Source organism: Stegastes partitus, unplaced genomic scaffold (genome assembly GCF_000690725.1).
Source record: "Stegastes partitus isolate 25-593 unplaced genomic scaffold, Stegastes_partitus-1.0.2 Scaffold61, whole genome shotgun sequence".
Classification (NCBI taxonomy): Eukaryota; Metazoa; Chordata; class Actinopteri; family Pomacentridae; genus Stegastes; species Stegastes partitus.
The window spans coordinates 850,416-866,077 of NW_007577792.1; the positions used below are offsets into that span (position 1 = coordinate 850,416).

The 15,662-nt window shown below is 42.3% G+C and overlaps 1 protein-coding gene across 1 annotated transcript in view; it reads left to right on the top strand.

Moving 5' to 3' along the window:
* Positions 1 to 15,662, top strand: part of pard3aa (par-3 family cell polarity regulator alpha, a) — a 397,502-nt gene that overhangs the window by 196,850 nt on the left and 184,990 nt on the right. Inside the window, exons 8-12 of the mRNA XM_008275899.1 lie at positions 937 to 1,062; positions 3,692 to 3,922; positions 5,748 to 5,935; positions 13,096 to 13,235; positions 13,716 to 13,844. Of these exons, the coding sequence (XP_008274121.1) occupies positions 937 to 1,062; positions 3,692 to 3,922; positions 5,748 to 5,935; positions 13,096 to 13,235; positions 13,716 to 13,844 (814 nt within the window). The remainder of the gene's footprint in view (positions 1 to 936; positions 1,063 to 3,691; positions 3,923 to 5,747; positions 5,936 to 13,095; positions 13,236 to 13,715; positions 13,845 to 15,662) is intronic.

Consider the following 15,662-nt stretch of genomic DNA (forward strand, 5'->3'; position numbering starts at 1 on the left):
AACTTTTTTGTCAGTTTATGCAAGGACACCAAACATTTACACTGAGTCAATCTACCTGCTACCTCAGGCATCTGGCACCTTAGACTGGAGTTTGTGGCTCTGCTGTGTGAGCACACATCAGATCTCTTTGCATGCGGTTATCCTCAGGGCCTAACTAAAGCCCCAAAGAGCTCACTGATGTATTTATTTAGGGGGGGGAGGAGGGATGGAGGGGAGCGGGGTATGTGAAGGTAAAGGTTGCCTTTTTTTAGGAGGGATTGCTGAGATGGCACCGCCGTGGAACTCCTTGGGTATTTATTACAGCGCAGGCGGTTCTCATCTTAAGCTCCGGCAAAGGCAGCGTTACCCGGAAGCCATACGATGATCTCTTTGCTGTTGGTCTGGATTATTTCAGACAAACTTGCCCTGTCATTCTAGCAGACCTGCCCACAGATAGAAATGCAGAATGGTGGACAGAAGGACGGACGGAGGCTTAAAATCAAGTTTGTAATGCAGCACTTCTCCAAGCGGCAGTAAGATGCAGGTCTTAAAGTCTGGAAAGTTCACTTCTGTTGACAGTAGTACATGTTACAATAGGAGTAAACTAACTTTGAAAACTTACTGATCTCCCTAAAATCTGTTGGAGACACTTTATTTCACTGTTGATTCAAAAGTTTTGAATCTTAACGCCACATTATCTACATCTGATGTCTGTTAATCATGTGATTGTTGACTACTTTATTCTTTTTATAATGCCAGTTGCCGAGCTTATCTTGAATACTTTTTCACACTCCATGCATTCCTGCCAGACTTCTCTACACTGTCATTACGTTTTAAATGTAAGGATGGAGAAGAAGGCTTTCAACCTGCACCCTGCTGTTCACTGCATGCCTATGTGTGGCATAATTATTCTCTAACTTGTGTTTCATCTGCAACCTGTTGTGTGATCTTTTGCAGGACTCAGGGCTTGCTCGTGAAGCGTTTGGAGCGCGGGGGCAAAGCCGAGCAGGAGCGTCTCTTCCAGGAGAACGACTGCATAGTCAGAATTAATCAGGGAGACATTCGCAACCTTCGCTTTGAACAGTAAGCTTTAATGCGGACCTTCTATTCAGGGCTGTAACACATTCTTTTCCACGCAGTGTCGTTCTGCGTGTTTCTTTCCATTTCCATTTCATTTTCTACTTCCAGTAACTTTCCCCCCCTCTTCTTGTCACACTCACTGGATGCCATGCTGATTTTAATTTCTTGTCGCTACCTCCAAAAACGAGGACACATACAGTACAATCCTGACGCGCTGTCTGCGGCGCGATACGGTTCACACTGAGAGCGCTGTGTCGGACATTAAGTGCAGTGACAGTAAATAGTGTTGCTGTTGATAAGCGGAATCCAAACTGCGGGGAGACGTGACGCCCACACAGCTGCACAATAAAACAGAAATGTTACAGACATTGTGTTGGCCTTCCTGTGATAGGTCTCAGTGACCTGCAGTCCTTCACCGCTGCTCCGCCTTCTGATCCAAAACTGCCTAAACTCTTTTTCTCGATTCATTTCTATCGATTCATCGCTCCCCCTTCATTTCCTCAAGTGGAATGAAGATATAAGCCTGGGACTTTTCCCCCCATTTACCCAAAGCCAGCCTGAATGTGTTGACTCTCACACATACTTACACATGCGCTGACATACACATGCAGTGACACTGAGCTATAAACTCTTATCTACACCCATGTGTGTGTGTGTGTGTGCCAGGCTGAGAAATAGATTGCTTCTCCTCCAGGCTGGATTCTGGAGGCAGTGTGCGAGGTGGTCTGCTTGGCTCTTCCCTATCATCCACTCCACAGGAAGAAATAGCCCAGATTCCTGCTAACGAAGGCCCAGCCTGCAGTCATACTGAGCTGGACATAGTCATCTAAAACCAGTGGGATTAGAGCCACCACGCTGGATAACTTACAGAAAGTTTGAAACCCTGCTGCATTCAAAAGTAGAGCCATAAACTGAATTATTTCTAAACAGCTGTGTCACTCTTGAGATTTATTTATTTTTTTTTAAGCTAGACATTCGTAACATTTTAGAACTAACTTTGGCGAGCTCTTATAAAACTTTAACTGTTACCTTCCCACACTATGCTAATGTGCTCATCACACTGTGTACAAAGCCACTACGGTGTTGGGATCCATTTTTTATTTTTTTCATTTCTTTTCAAAACGATGCCTTTTGTCATTAGTAAACATCCCAGTTTCCTTCCAAGTCTTTTCTACTGTGAAAGAGGCTTACAAACCAAATCCACAAGGGAGTGATGTTTTGTAGCGTTCTGCTCTCGCCCTCCCCTGCCAAACACACCCTCCTCACCGGCATCCAGATGCATACGATGCTTGTGATTTTGCATAAAAATGAGGTGAAGGAGCGAAACTTTCCTCCTCGCCTGCCCCTCCTCGCTCTCTCATCACTCCCCTTACCGCCCTCCCCCCCTCGTTTTGATTGTGTGCCACAGAGAGTGACAATTTAAAGTGATAGTCTAATCTCCTTGAATTGTTTTGCATGGGTAAATATTTTGAGGCGCTTAATCTAGCTGAATGTAATGATGCATTGATGGGGGTAATTTATTATTCAATCAGGCTCGTGTGGAGGCTGATTACTGGAGTGATGGCACTATATATGTGCATGAGGGAGCGTTTGCCGACAAAAAAAAAAACGTGTGCACGTGTACACACACACTTACTCAACCAGTCATCATCCCACAGAGCGTATATGTGAGTGATTTTTGTAAATTACCATAAGAATAAAGATGGGAAAACCAAATCCTGCAGAAGTGGCTCGGTACGGCACGTGCGCCTCGCCTCTATGACACCGCTCGAATGAAGTGCTGTCTGTTGTGGCGGAAGCGGCTTAGTGGCTGTCATTTGGACAGAATCAGCATGGTATTGCTGGCGTGGTAATGGGGGGGGTCTGGAAAAACGACGTAGGATTGTTGGAATCCAGACATCCACCGCTCCTCCAGCCCCTTATGCTGCAGTGTGGCTCACTCCTGGCCAGCCTATCTATATGCTAAGTGCCGCTGGCAAACCAGACTAAACAATTCTCGTGTCTGGGAATGATGTTGAGCTCTTGTCTTGGCTTATTTTCCCCCCAAACTCACACGAGACTCAGTGTGTGTTTTGTCCTTTTCTTCTTATTTTGTGTGCAAGGAATGAAGTGTGCGTCTGCTTAGTTTGGGACCTCATTGTCTGGAAAGCTTCCCTGGTGCATGATTCATCATCTCCGTTCTGATTGTTGAGTCAGCTCGTGTCCATTCATCTCTAACCGCACACACACACACACACACACACACACACACACTGCTTCCTCCAGCATACTGTACAGAGACCCCACATACAGTAGCTTTCATTGGCATAAACTTGGAACACACAATATGTAGTATTTCATCACTGATGCACCATCCACCGTCCTTATCTCCTACCGGTTTTGATGCTGGTAATTATAGATAATGCAATTTCTGTCCACTACAGGGAGTAGCCCTGCGATTAGCCATGCTAACCTCAACTCTCTATATTGCCTTTCAGCATACAGTACATCACTGCTGTCCTTATCCTCCTCCATCAGCCACGCTATGATAGTACATCATTGTACATGTATCTCTTATCATGTTAAAGCTAATTCATTTCTGTCTGTGTGACCTTCCTGCTCTCTCTCTCTCTCTCTGCTGTATCACCTCCAGAGCTCAGAACATTTTCAGGCAAGCGATGCGTTCCTCTGTCATCCTCTTCCACGTGGTCCCTGCAGCCCTGAAAAGGCAGTACGAGCTGCTGTCGGCCCGGAACGAGATCAGCAGTCCGCCCCAGTCCAACAGGGTCCGCTTCAGCCAAGACTCTCAGCAGCCAGGGGACAGGTCGAGTCTGGTCGGGGGGGCCATGTCCAGATCTGGACCGCAATCCAGCTTCAACCACAAGTGGGTTTCACCTCCTTGGTCTTTGCAGGAGAATTATTTTTTTCTATCCATGAACATTTTGATGCAAGAGAACCGCCTACATAGAAATGGAAAGACGGATAAAATGTTCCACCAAAATGAAACTTTGACATCTATAGGCCTGTGCTTGTGCATTAAAATGAGATTTGTCCTTCTGATTGAAAGAAAAAACTGCTTATTTTTTGTAAGTTTTGTGACAGGCTGCCACGGTGTATATGTGAGTGTGCACACCAGCTCTGCTTTAATTGCAACAGTCAGTGACTTTTTGTTAATATGTTCACAGTGAATCCGTCAAACTTTTTAAAGCGACACAATAAAAGGGAAGAGAGCAGCTTAATAGAAATTTCTACCTGAGACCTGAAAGCTGAGCGTCTTTTTTAAAACCCCGTTATATCTGTCTGTGGTAACTATTAATTTCTTTAATATCTTTGGCTTGATTCCAGAAAGCTCAATGTGTGGGTGTTTATCAAATAGGTTAGTGTTTACAGGTTGATAGTCTTGATTTCAGGTGTATAAATGAATTAACTAATTCATTCATTCTCTGTCTGCCATAATTAGGCTGTCAAAAGTCCTCTCTGTGCCGAGATGATCATTTGGGTTTTTTTTTCCTTTTTGACTTTTTTTTTTTTTATCAGAGCAGTGGAGAGAGACAGGAAAGGGGGGAGAAGAGTGGGGAAAGACCTGCAGCAAATGGTCTTGGTTGGGAGTTGATCCCACGACCGCTGCATCTATAGCCCCTGTTTGTGGGTCGCCATCTTATCCGGTTGAGCTACCGGGGCGCCATGATTAGGCATCATATTGTACATCACACTTTACAGCTGTACAGCCTGACATAACAATGGCTTCTGGATATGTGTACAGTCGTCCTTAAATGTATTTCTACCCTCCAATTAAAGAAGGACAAAAACAGCTGTCACTGAAATAAGTTGAAATTGACAAAAGTAATAATAAATAAAACTTTAATGAAAATCATGACATTGCTTTTGAATTGTGGTTCAACAGAAATATATTAAAAAAAAAACACACAAAAAGCTAGCCTGATGGGACCCGAACACTAATATTTAGTTGAACAACCCTTTGAGCCAATCACTGCCATCAGGTGTTTTCTGTAACTCTCAATCAGACTTCTACACCTGTTGACAGGTATTCTCACCCACTGCTCATCAGCAAAGTGCTCTAATTTGTCCGGGACAGTTTTTTAAAAAAATGTTATTTTATTTTTTCGTTTTTTCACCCGCAATTCAAAAGCAATGTTTTATTTCACTAAATTCTAATTTAATAAATTTTTATTTATTATTACTATTTCAGATTCTAGTTATTTAAGTGACTATTGTGAATTTTGCCTTTTCTTTAATGGAAGGGTGTGATTACATTTGAGGATGACTGTATAAAGGTAAATAAGCAGAGTTTTAAAATCTCCTACTTTGACAACAGGCAGACAAAGAATGGTTGAATCCTACCAGCTGAGCAAAGTATCAAACATAGCCCTACAATAACCCTACAAGCAATCTGAAAATCAACGGGTCGTGACTTGATATGGTTATTTTACCGAGCTGATCAAACAACAGCGAACAGTTGTCCTGATCAAAACACGTTGTAAATATGTTTTTCCATAATGTCATGATATTGTTTTCAGGTTCCTGTTTAAACTGATTCTCATCAATATTTGTTAAACGTTCATCTTCTACTTTGCAATTTAAGCATCCATAACATATCAAAATTGCATTTTGGAATTTGATGAACTGTACCGTGGCTTTTCAGTCTTCTTCAGTGAAACAAATTTTGAACTCTTGTTTTCTTCCTGTAGCCACCAGGGTCCCCTGGCAGGAAGCACCCCAGAGCCAAGTCGACGCTTCACCACTTTACCCCACAACCTGGTCTCTAGGACCTCGTCAGCCCCATCCCCCTCCCTACAGCGCAGGATAAGCACAAACATGTCCACCAGCTCCTATCTGAAGAACAAAGGCCGCAGATTCAACATCCAGCTCAAGAAAGGTAAGAACCAGCCGCCAGGCAGGTACATGGCTTTTAAGGTGAACATCTTAATGAGAGTAAGGCTGTGGTTGTGTCGTATGAGTGAAAAAGATAAGAAGCACTTCCATGGACAGGATATATCACTGTTTACATCTCAGGATGACGTGTTGGCTTTAAAACACTTCCATGTGTCACAATCCAGCTCAAGGCAGGACACAGAGGAGACCACACATGAGCTAAACCTGAAAATATTTTAGGGAACTAAGAGGGAATAAGTGCAAACAGAGTCAAAGTCAAACCTAGTGGTGGCCAGAAGGACCGAGAGACTGGCTGACTGCTGTAGTGGAGCCAGAGCAGGTGAACTAAATCCTCCACGTAGGCCTGATTCCAGCCAGTTAACTCCTGCTGGGGTAAACCTGCCCACAGGGTTGTCACACATGTTATAAAGTTAGATGATTGTATAGTTCATAAATATTTGCTTTTCCCAGTTGTATGTTGTATGATTTGGACATGAAGATGTAGGTAAACAAACTCTTAATCAAATATTGATGGGTGGTTGGAATATTGATGCAGATGAATTGACACCATAATACTTTCAGCATTATGCAAATTAAAAAGTACATAATTTTTTGGCAATTTAGAATTGTTTCTGCCGAAACTTCTGTCAGTCCCTCCATTGACAGATTAAGGTCACGTTTACACATAGCCAGGTATTCACAAAAACGGATCTACGTTTTCAAAAATAACATTGTTCACACCAGATCGTTTAAAAAAAAAAAATCTTCATTCACACAAAGCCGCATGAACATGTCGTTAAGAGTTGCTATGAGCACCCAAACCTATAGGGGGCAATGTAACGAGAAGCATAAAACCATGCTAGAATCCTGGAGAAAACAACGAAAACTTCCTGTTACTTCATCAATACTGGAGCGAGTCTCGTTTGTTTGGACCAACAGAGTAGTGGAGCTACTCCTAAATGTGGTGTTAGAATACAAAACAAGTAAAATACTTAAAAATATTGACTTTATATCACAGAAGCCAAACTGTAAACGTGGGTCGCACACATATGACGCTGATGACGCTTTTGTTCCACACTGTGACGTCAAACTCCTTCTCCTTCTGTCTGTATGCAAACGTAAAGACAGAGTTTTTCCAAATCTCCACTGTGGCCGGAGTTTTCAGATATGATTGTTTTCTGTGATCTCTAGCGTCGTTTACATGTAAACTAAAGGCCCAAACACATTCACATATCACAGTTTTTGCTACGTGTAAACGGTGCCTAGATCAGTCTCCATTCTTATGAGCAGAGAGCTGAGAAAAAGCCCTGTGTGTCTGATAATATTCCACCATACAAGAGTGACAGTTCTGTTTTGTTGGCTGGTAGATGAAGATTCAGAGACAATTTAGCATTTAGCTGCACCTAAAGTTCACAATTTTGATCATCAAGCAGCTGATGTGACACAAAATATTACCATAAAACAGCAAATGACTGCATTCTGTTCCTGTCTCTATCACCCATAGTCCACTATTTTCAAAAGCAACAATAGTTTTGGAACTCTTTAGATAAACATTTCTAGAATAATTTAAAAAAAAAGAAGAAAACTCTTCGTGCTTTGTTTACCAGAGCAGGCCAAAAGCAGAGATCAGCTCTATTTTAAAAACCGTTTGTTGTTTGATCCGTTCAGGCTGCGTCACTATTTAACATCTGGTTCCATCTGAGGTCAGTTTGTTCGTGGACCAGGACTGACCTGTGATACTGGAGCTGCTTTATTTCTTGGTGCCGGGTCAGCTGTCAGGCCTTATGTCGTTTTGATCACAATCTCCATGTGAATTAATGTAAAGCGAACCAGTTCTAAGGTGACTTGCCTGCCGCCTCTCTCTCGCTTTGCTCCTTTTTTTTTCCCGTGGAGGGGAGCAGATGTTTAGTTGAAAGCTGGCACCGAGGCCTTTGCAGCGAGCTTCAGGGAATAGTGCGGCAAGTGAGGGCAGCAGCTCAGGCTAAATGCAACACACTCTGGGGAAATGCAGTCACAAGCTGCTCTAATATGTTTGGCAAAGGTTTCAGAGCACTGCCAGCACACTTCTCATACAGCAGTACAAGTTATATTTATTTGTTTATAATGTGATAAAGTTCCTCTCTTTTCTTCTGCACACAAGCCGCTCATTTCAGAGAAACCGAGTTGGGGAGATGTTGGTGGAGCTCCAGCTGGAGGCCGATGCCAGCAGTTTAGTTTATTTTCACTAGCCACATGGCTTCATGGTCTGATTCGACACCACTCATAACTCTCAAAGTATGCGTGCTCTGGCCCAAGTGACATAAATGGTTTCAAAGATTATTGCTCATAATTTAAATGAGGTTTACTGGAATGGATGTGCCTCACTTGTAAACTTCGAGCCATTTGTGAACTCCAAATGGAGATAAATTATTTCCCAAATGTTGTTGAATTGGAAATTTCACTGAGCACTAAAATCCACCCGAGTCGAGGGAAACGCGCCTCTGAAATCCATTTTGACAGTTCCATTTGATTGCCATCGGCCTTTATCACTACTAATGTACTTTTGCTTCAGCAGTTTTGTTGTTGACTCGTTGTAATTGTTGTGATTCCGTCTAAGTGGCTCAGAGTTGCAAGTGGCGGTAGCAGATCTTGAATGGCAAATTAACAAGAGTGCTTTAATCAAATACTGCTGTCGAAAAGGACATACGCATCCCATTAAGTCATTGTAATGTGCCTCAGCCTCTCCTCATGTTTGCTGTTTAATTGGCTTATTGGAGCCAGGATTCCAACTAATCCAGAAAGGGATACAATTACTTTTATCCTGGTCTTCTATTACCCAAAATAAAGACGTCAGTGGTTAATTACTGCAGGCCTATTAGAGATGCATTCTCCTAATTGCCTGATTGGAGACCGTTAACGACAGGATCTTGCACTGAGCAGGAGTTTGATTCTTGTGCTCAGGCTGTGTGCAGGGCGGTGGAGATGGACTGGTATGGGAGAGGGGTCCGAGTGGAAAGGGAAACACAGGCAGTGGTGTAGAGGATTTGAAAGGGGCGCCATAATATAACAGTCATGATAAATAACTTGGATCAGACAGAAATATAGTAAGATATCAATGGTCATGCAGTAATGATCAACAAATCTGTCAGATCTATAAAATCTAACTCATTGTTGCCTTTTTTAATGAAAATGTGCATGATTTGCTCGTATCCTATTTATGTCTGTGTAGACCAGGAGTAGTCAATTAAAGTCACTGAGGTCCAGTTATTAAAATTTCCTCCAAGTAAAAGGTCTGAACTGAAGACCAGTTTGTGTCGTATAGTCTTCCCCTATGGCCACATTTTCATGGTTTCAACAATACTTAATGTCAGTTTTCAGTGCAGGATATGTTTAACTGAGTGCACAGTTTGCTCTTTTACCATATATATAAGTAGTCCCTGACAAAAATAAAATGAGGCCTTTATTTCAGATTAAAGAAAACAAAAATCTCAGAATAAAATACATTTAAAAAAGTGCAAACAGAGCCCAATAACCCTTTTATCTCTTAAATTAAAGCGGTCTCAGCCTAAAGAACTGAAGGCCTCCAAGTAAAAAAGTCAACATCCTCAGAAAACAATAGATAAAATGTTTGGTTTGCACGTTGCTGGGCTGTAAATGTGGTGATGAGTCAGATAGATCTGTCATACAGGGCTTGCAGCTCTGTGATTTTGCCGTCAGCTCAGACTTCAGGGGAAAACTTTGCTCTAAACAGCTGAGCTTTGTTTCGTAGCGGCGCTTCACGTTGCTACTTTTAATTAATGCCATGTTTTCAGAACATATGAGGCCATTGGTTGAACAAACATTTCTCCGTCCAGTCATCTTCAAAGCAGCAGTTTTCCTTATCAGCCTTCCTTCTTTTGGAGCAAGCCATGCTGTCATCACTGTCTCTTCCTCTCTGCTCCGCTGTATAGGCAAAGTGGCAGCAGGTAACCAAACGATTTGATTGGCTCGACTGAGTGGAGCTATTACCGTATTAAGTGGAGTAGCAGCGCTGCTGTCTGTAGCCGCAACCGTCGGAAAAAATGCTCCATGAAAATCTATTCTCGTAAATTTATCAAAGATTAGTCAGGGGTCCGGACAGAACCATCACTTGGTCCGAATCGGGACCGAGGTCCGCCATTTGGTGATGCCTGGTGTAGACTCTCATCCAGATCATGGTAATTCTAGGAGCTTCAGTAAGAAGACTTTAGTATAGGGTCATCCAGGAGACTTCTACAGTTCTCAGTGACTAATGGGAAATCACAGATGTTTATGGTCACCCCCAAATCACATGACTAAAGGCCCAGAAACAACCTCAAGCTCACATGCCTCAAGGTGTTACTGAGGTGAATCTATAGTAGAAGTCCATTTGCTTTATACTGAAGTACTGTGTAGCCGTGTAATTTAATTTTCTTCTGATTGTACGGCAGCAACGGCACTGAACAGAGAACTTCCACTGCAACAACTGTGTGACCTTGTATTAAAAGTTTGGCAGTCATGAAGACAAACTGCAGATTTAATATTCAGCATAAACGATGACAGCTATTTCTGTCTGCTCAGTTATCCGGCTGCATTGATGGAGAGATCACAGACCATCATTGTCCTCAACAGCTCCACTCTCTCTAACTTTATAAGCAACCTCTTCATCACCTTTCCGCAAGTTTGTTTGTGTGCACGGAGCCGTGAGAAAGTTGCCATCCGCGCTTTCTCCCTGTTAGCGCGCCTTGTTCATCAACACCATCACTGTCAGCGAGACGACAGACAGACAGTTCAACAGACTGCTAAAGAGACATACAGGGAAAAGTAGGTCATGATGAACCATCAGAGGTGCTGACAGCTCTGTGAAATGAGCAGACACTTTGACATGAATACTAATCACTGTTGTTACCGTCGGAAAAGCTTCCACTGAAGCCACATAACGCAGCTTTCCAACTTACCTGCTAAGAACGCTGACAGGAGTCCTAACGTTATTCCTAATGACTCATCGAACAGCCTTTTGTTGCAAGGCCATTGAATTTTTAAATATTCTATGAAAGAATGACCCAGCACGCAGCATTTATTTGGTTTACCTCGTTTCCAAGCTGACATTTGAAACCATTTCTTGGTTTTATTTGACAAATTCGAGTTCTGGTCAGCAGGAAAGGTCAGACCTGAGATCCTCTTATTTATCCGTTATTGTATTTGCCTACTTCCTCCAGACCAACAATTCATATTCATTTGATGAACCGTAAAGGTCAGCCTTAAAACTCACAGCAAATGGCTTTGCACAGATGATACTTTGCGTTTTCAGCCACTAAACTCCATGGATCCCGACAGAAGACACAAGTCCTGATGAACACAAAATAATCACTGTTTTGTCCATTATGCAACCTTCAAACTATATATAGTGTAGGATTGACCCAGACATGATTTGTGTGCAGCCTCGTGACCTGCCTTTGCACCAAAACGTCTGCAGGGTTTTTTTTGGTTGAAACATCTGGCACAGTGCAGGATGATTTAGAAAACAGCATTTTTGCTATTTAGGTGTCCTGCACTATATTTTAAGAGGCTATTGAACAGCGTTTGGATGCATTCTACAATCCATAATCATTCATTTCTCTCTGCTTATTCTGGTTCCTAACCAGTCTTTAATCTGACCAGAACTTGCAAGAGTGGCTTTACAGTCCACATGCACTTATCTTAAACACTCAATTTTGGTTCATAGCATTGATGCTATACTTAGAGACACGTTTTCATTTTTACTTCCCAAAAATCCTGAGTGAGACACACCCTGATGGCAAATGGATGAAAAATGCCAGCATGGAAGCAAGTGTGTTTATATTAACTGTAGGAGGTTCTAGACGTGGTGGAAAACCATAATTTGATCCCTGCTTAGTGGTTACTCACCAGTTTGGCCTTAGAGTCACAGTCAAAGCAATATGACAGTCAGACTTCAAGTCTGATCAGCAATAACCATGACGAGGCATATTTCTTGTAAAATTCAGCTAAACAGAAGGTGAGAAAAACTTTTTTTAAAAATTTTTCCCCCCAAGACACATCATGAGTGAAATAAGCAGTCAACAGGATGGCTGAGCATTTCCACCTTAAAACTGCAGTGTGCTTTAGGTCTGCATTCTATTGGAAGAAACAATACAGCTTCACATCTAAGCCATTTTATGGAAAAGTTTCACATGTTCATCTCTGATATTTATTGAGATGAGTTTTTTTTTTTTTAAGTTTTTTTTTTGGCCTTTGTGCCTTTATTCGATAGTGATAGTGAGAGAGAGACAGGAAAGTGGGGGAGAAGAATGGGGGAAGGACGTGTGGGAAAGGGTCATGAGCGGGATTCAAACCCATGACCTCCACATTGGGACTGTAGCCCTGTACATGGGACGCCAGCTCAACCAGGTGACCTACAGTGGCGCCCCAACTGAGATGAGTTTTGAGAGGTTAAATTAACAGTCAGTGACAACATTTAAAGAACATTTTTGTTTTGTATAAGAGGTTTTTCAGAAAGGTTCCAGGACTGGTGTCATGAAAGATATATTTCAAATCCAAACTACAAACTACAAGTAATCCCCCTGGAGTCTAACACACTTCCCCAGCCTTCTCTGCCGCCACTATGCACTCCTGGAAGGATTCTTCCAGGTCGTCACAGCCATCTTGATGTCGTCCACGTCTTCCAAACGGGTCCCCTTGATGACCCCCTTGAGCTTGAGGAAGAGTAAAAAATCCCACGGAGCCAGGTGGAGTGAGCAGGGAGGTTGCTCCAGCACGGAGATGTTCTTCTCAGCCAGGACCTGTGGGATGCTCAGGGCATCATGAGCAGGGGCGTTGTCATGGTGAAGCAGCCACGACTTGTCCTGCTCCAACTCTTCTCAACTTCTTCTCGCGCACTGAACGAAGCAAACGGCGCAGGATCTCTTTGTAGACGTGCTGTTTGATCGTCTGAAGGGAAAACTCCAAGTTTGTAATTTGAAATATATCTTTTGTGACCCCCGTCCTGGAACGTCTCTGACACACCTCGTATGTTGGTTTTTGCAAGACTTTTATGAAGAAAGCAACACAACGAACGTCACCTTTGAGCCTTGATGTGGTCGTGGCAGGAAGCACAAAGCAAAACTATCATCTGCAGTTAGTGTAATATTACGTTGCAACAACTATATTCATTTGCTCTTCATTTCTTAGGTCCAGAGGGCCTTGGATTCAGCATCACATCCAGAGACGTCCCAATCGGTGGTACTGCGCCCATTTACGTCAAAAACATCCTTCCTCGAGGGGCTGCCATCCAAGACGGAAGACTGAAAGCTGGAGACCGGCTGCTGGAGGTGGGGCGGCGCTTTCAAACAACCTCTGGTGTTAAAGCGAGTGTGTTCTGTGAGATTGTATGTTATTTCAGTGACTAATTACTCTTTTGCTGATATGGCTTTGTTTCTAAATTCAGTCTAGCAGAGCTTTTGTTGAAATGAGTCAAACACTCTGCGTTTCCTATGGCTCTAACAATTCAGCTCCAGCTTTGAATTTTGAAGAAAACGTGGTTAGATGGAGCAATATTTTGATTATACTTCAATCAGACTGACATGAAAATCAGCTAGTGCTCACTTGAGGGGGAAATAACCCGTGTTTAATTCCAGCTCCGACCGGCACGGAGGGTAATCTGCATAAAGGTTATGTGGAGGCCACGTTCCCCTCTCTTTGAAGTAGAGTTAAGTTTTGCCTCTGAGTCTGCGTGTATCTAATGTACATTTATTTTGGCCTTTGTTTGTGCACTCTTGTTAGCATTTATGACCGTGTGTGTATACATGCAGGTCAGTGGAGTGGACCTGAACGGTAAGAGCCAGGAAGAAGTAGTGGCCCTGCTCCGAGCCACACCCATGGGTGGCACCGTCAACCTGTTGGTGACTCGCCAAGAAGACTCCCTGCTGCCCCGAGAAGTGGTGAGTACCAGACCACCACCTCGTCTTATCACCTGAATGCTTTTTGCGATTCAGAACCGGGAGTATTTCGTCATCAGGTTATTGCACCAACTTTAAATTTCTACATTTTTCAACAAGTGGTGATATTTCTAGATGAAATCGTTTTGGCAAAAACTGTGATTTTCTAAGTAGCTTTAGTTGTAATAAAAAAAAAAAAAGAAGACAAAACTGACACTTGAATGGGAGGGTGTGTAACTAGGTTAGACAGTTTGTGTTACAATTTCTCGTGTGAATTACAGTTATTACTTTTCACTGCAAATTAGGCAAACTCTCATAATTAATTTGACACAGCATGTCCCAACTGATTCAATGAACTCTCAATCTGGTAAATGTCACTAAATGTCTAACGTCCTGTTCAGCTTGAATATTGATTTGTCATGGTGGCTGCGCTGATCTGCCTTTAAATGCCCCTTCAATATATCAGCTTCTTTGTCTTTCTGTCTGTTCTTCTATTATGCTATCTACACTGAGTTATGTTTTTAAAAATCTTTTGTCAGTTGTGTTCTGTCAGTGTAAATAATTATTAAAAGAGGTTGATGACTGCTTTCCACTCAACACTTTCCTGCTAAAATATAGGGCTGGACTCAGATCTGAATTTTCAACTCGGAGTTGCCAGCTGAGGCCAAATATTAGACTTTTCAAGTGCAGGCTCCCTTGAAATGCTGGCTCTTGCTTATCCGTAACTTTTGCTTCATTTCTACATGAAAATACATTATTCATGCCAACTGCCCAGTCGCAGCACACATGCAGAGCAGCCGCAGCACACACACACGTCTTACAATAACCTACATGTCAACATTTTGGCATTACCTACAAGAGCTGAGTTTAATTTATTTAACTTACATCACTGATGCTCATCGTCATGTTATGAGTCACTCTGCACTGCATTGAAACAAGCTACGCCTCATCAGCCTGTCCTCTGTTTCACCCCTCTCTATTTCCATTGCAGTTTTGTAGTTGGGTAAAAAGACTCGATTTGCACTAAGTTTAAAACTACCGCTGTGAGTTCTGCTTGTATAAAAGAGCCGAGGATATCACTTGTAATTGAGGTTAGACTCTGCTCCTTAACGCAAACTTAAAATAATCAGTATTTATGGTTTATGCATTCAAAGATTATGAATTATGAGTATTGCTTTAAATTCAAGTTTGCAGTTTTGTAGCATTTCTACAAGTTGCACAAGTTCACAGTAACTTCACATGAGGCCTGGGTGATAAAACCATGCATCTATGTACCGGCCATAAATACTTCATCAATACATACATGCAAAACATAGATGCAATAAATCTCTTGATAGAAGGTTTGATAGTTTCTTAAATGCATTAGATGTATAAGGTTATGAATTCACATAACAATAACATAAAATAGACAAACACAACTGAATCGTACCCCCTCCCTGTCTTATAAACAGTCCCTTGGTGTGATAGACTTCCATACAGGTCTCTAGTTCACGGTCACTTTGGCCTCTTGTTGCCCCCATCTGCTGCTGCACATCTCCTCTTGGGAGATAGTCTCTGCTGTCTTAAAACACATAAACAGTGCAATCCCAGCACCCTGCTCTGAGCTTCCTCTGGGTTTTAAACACTTACTTTATTTAATGTATATCAGAATCATTCCTGTGGCGCAGTCTATTTTTATTCGTGTGCAAATGCATTTGTTTGTGTAGGTTTTTTTTTTTTTTTTATTGGTGTGTTAACATTAAAATTGTTACTCATGGACATTCTCATAGATTAATCGTAGCAAGTGGACTTGCTTGAGTTTCTTGAAGACGTTCCACCTCT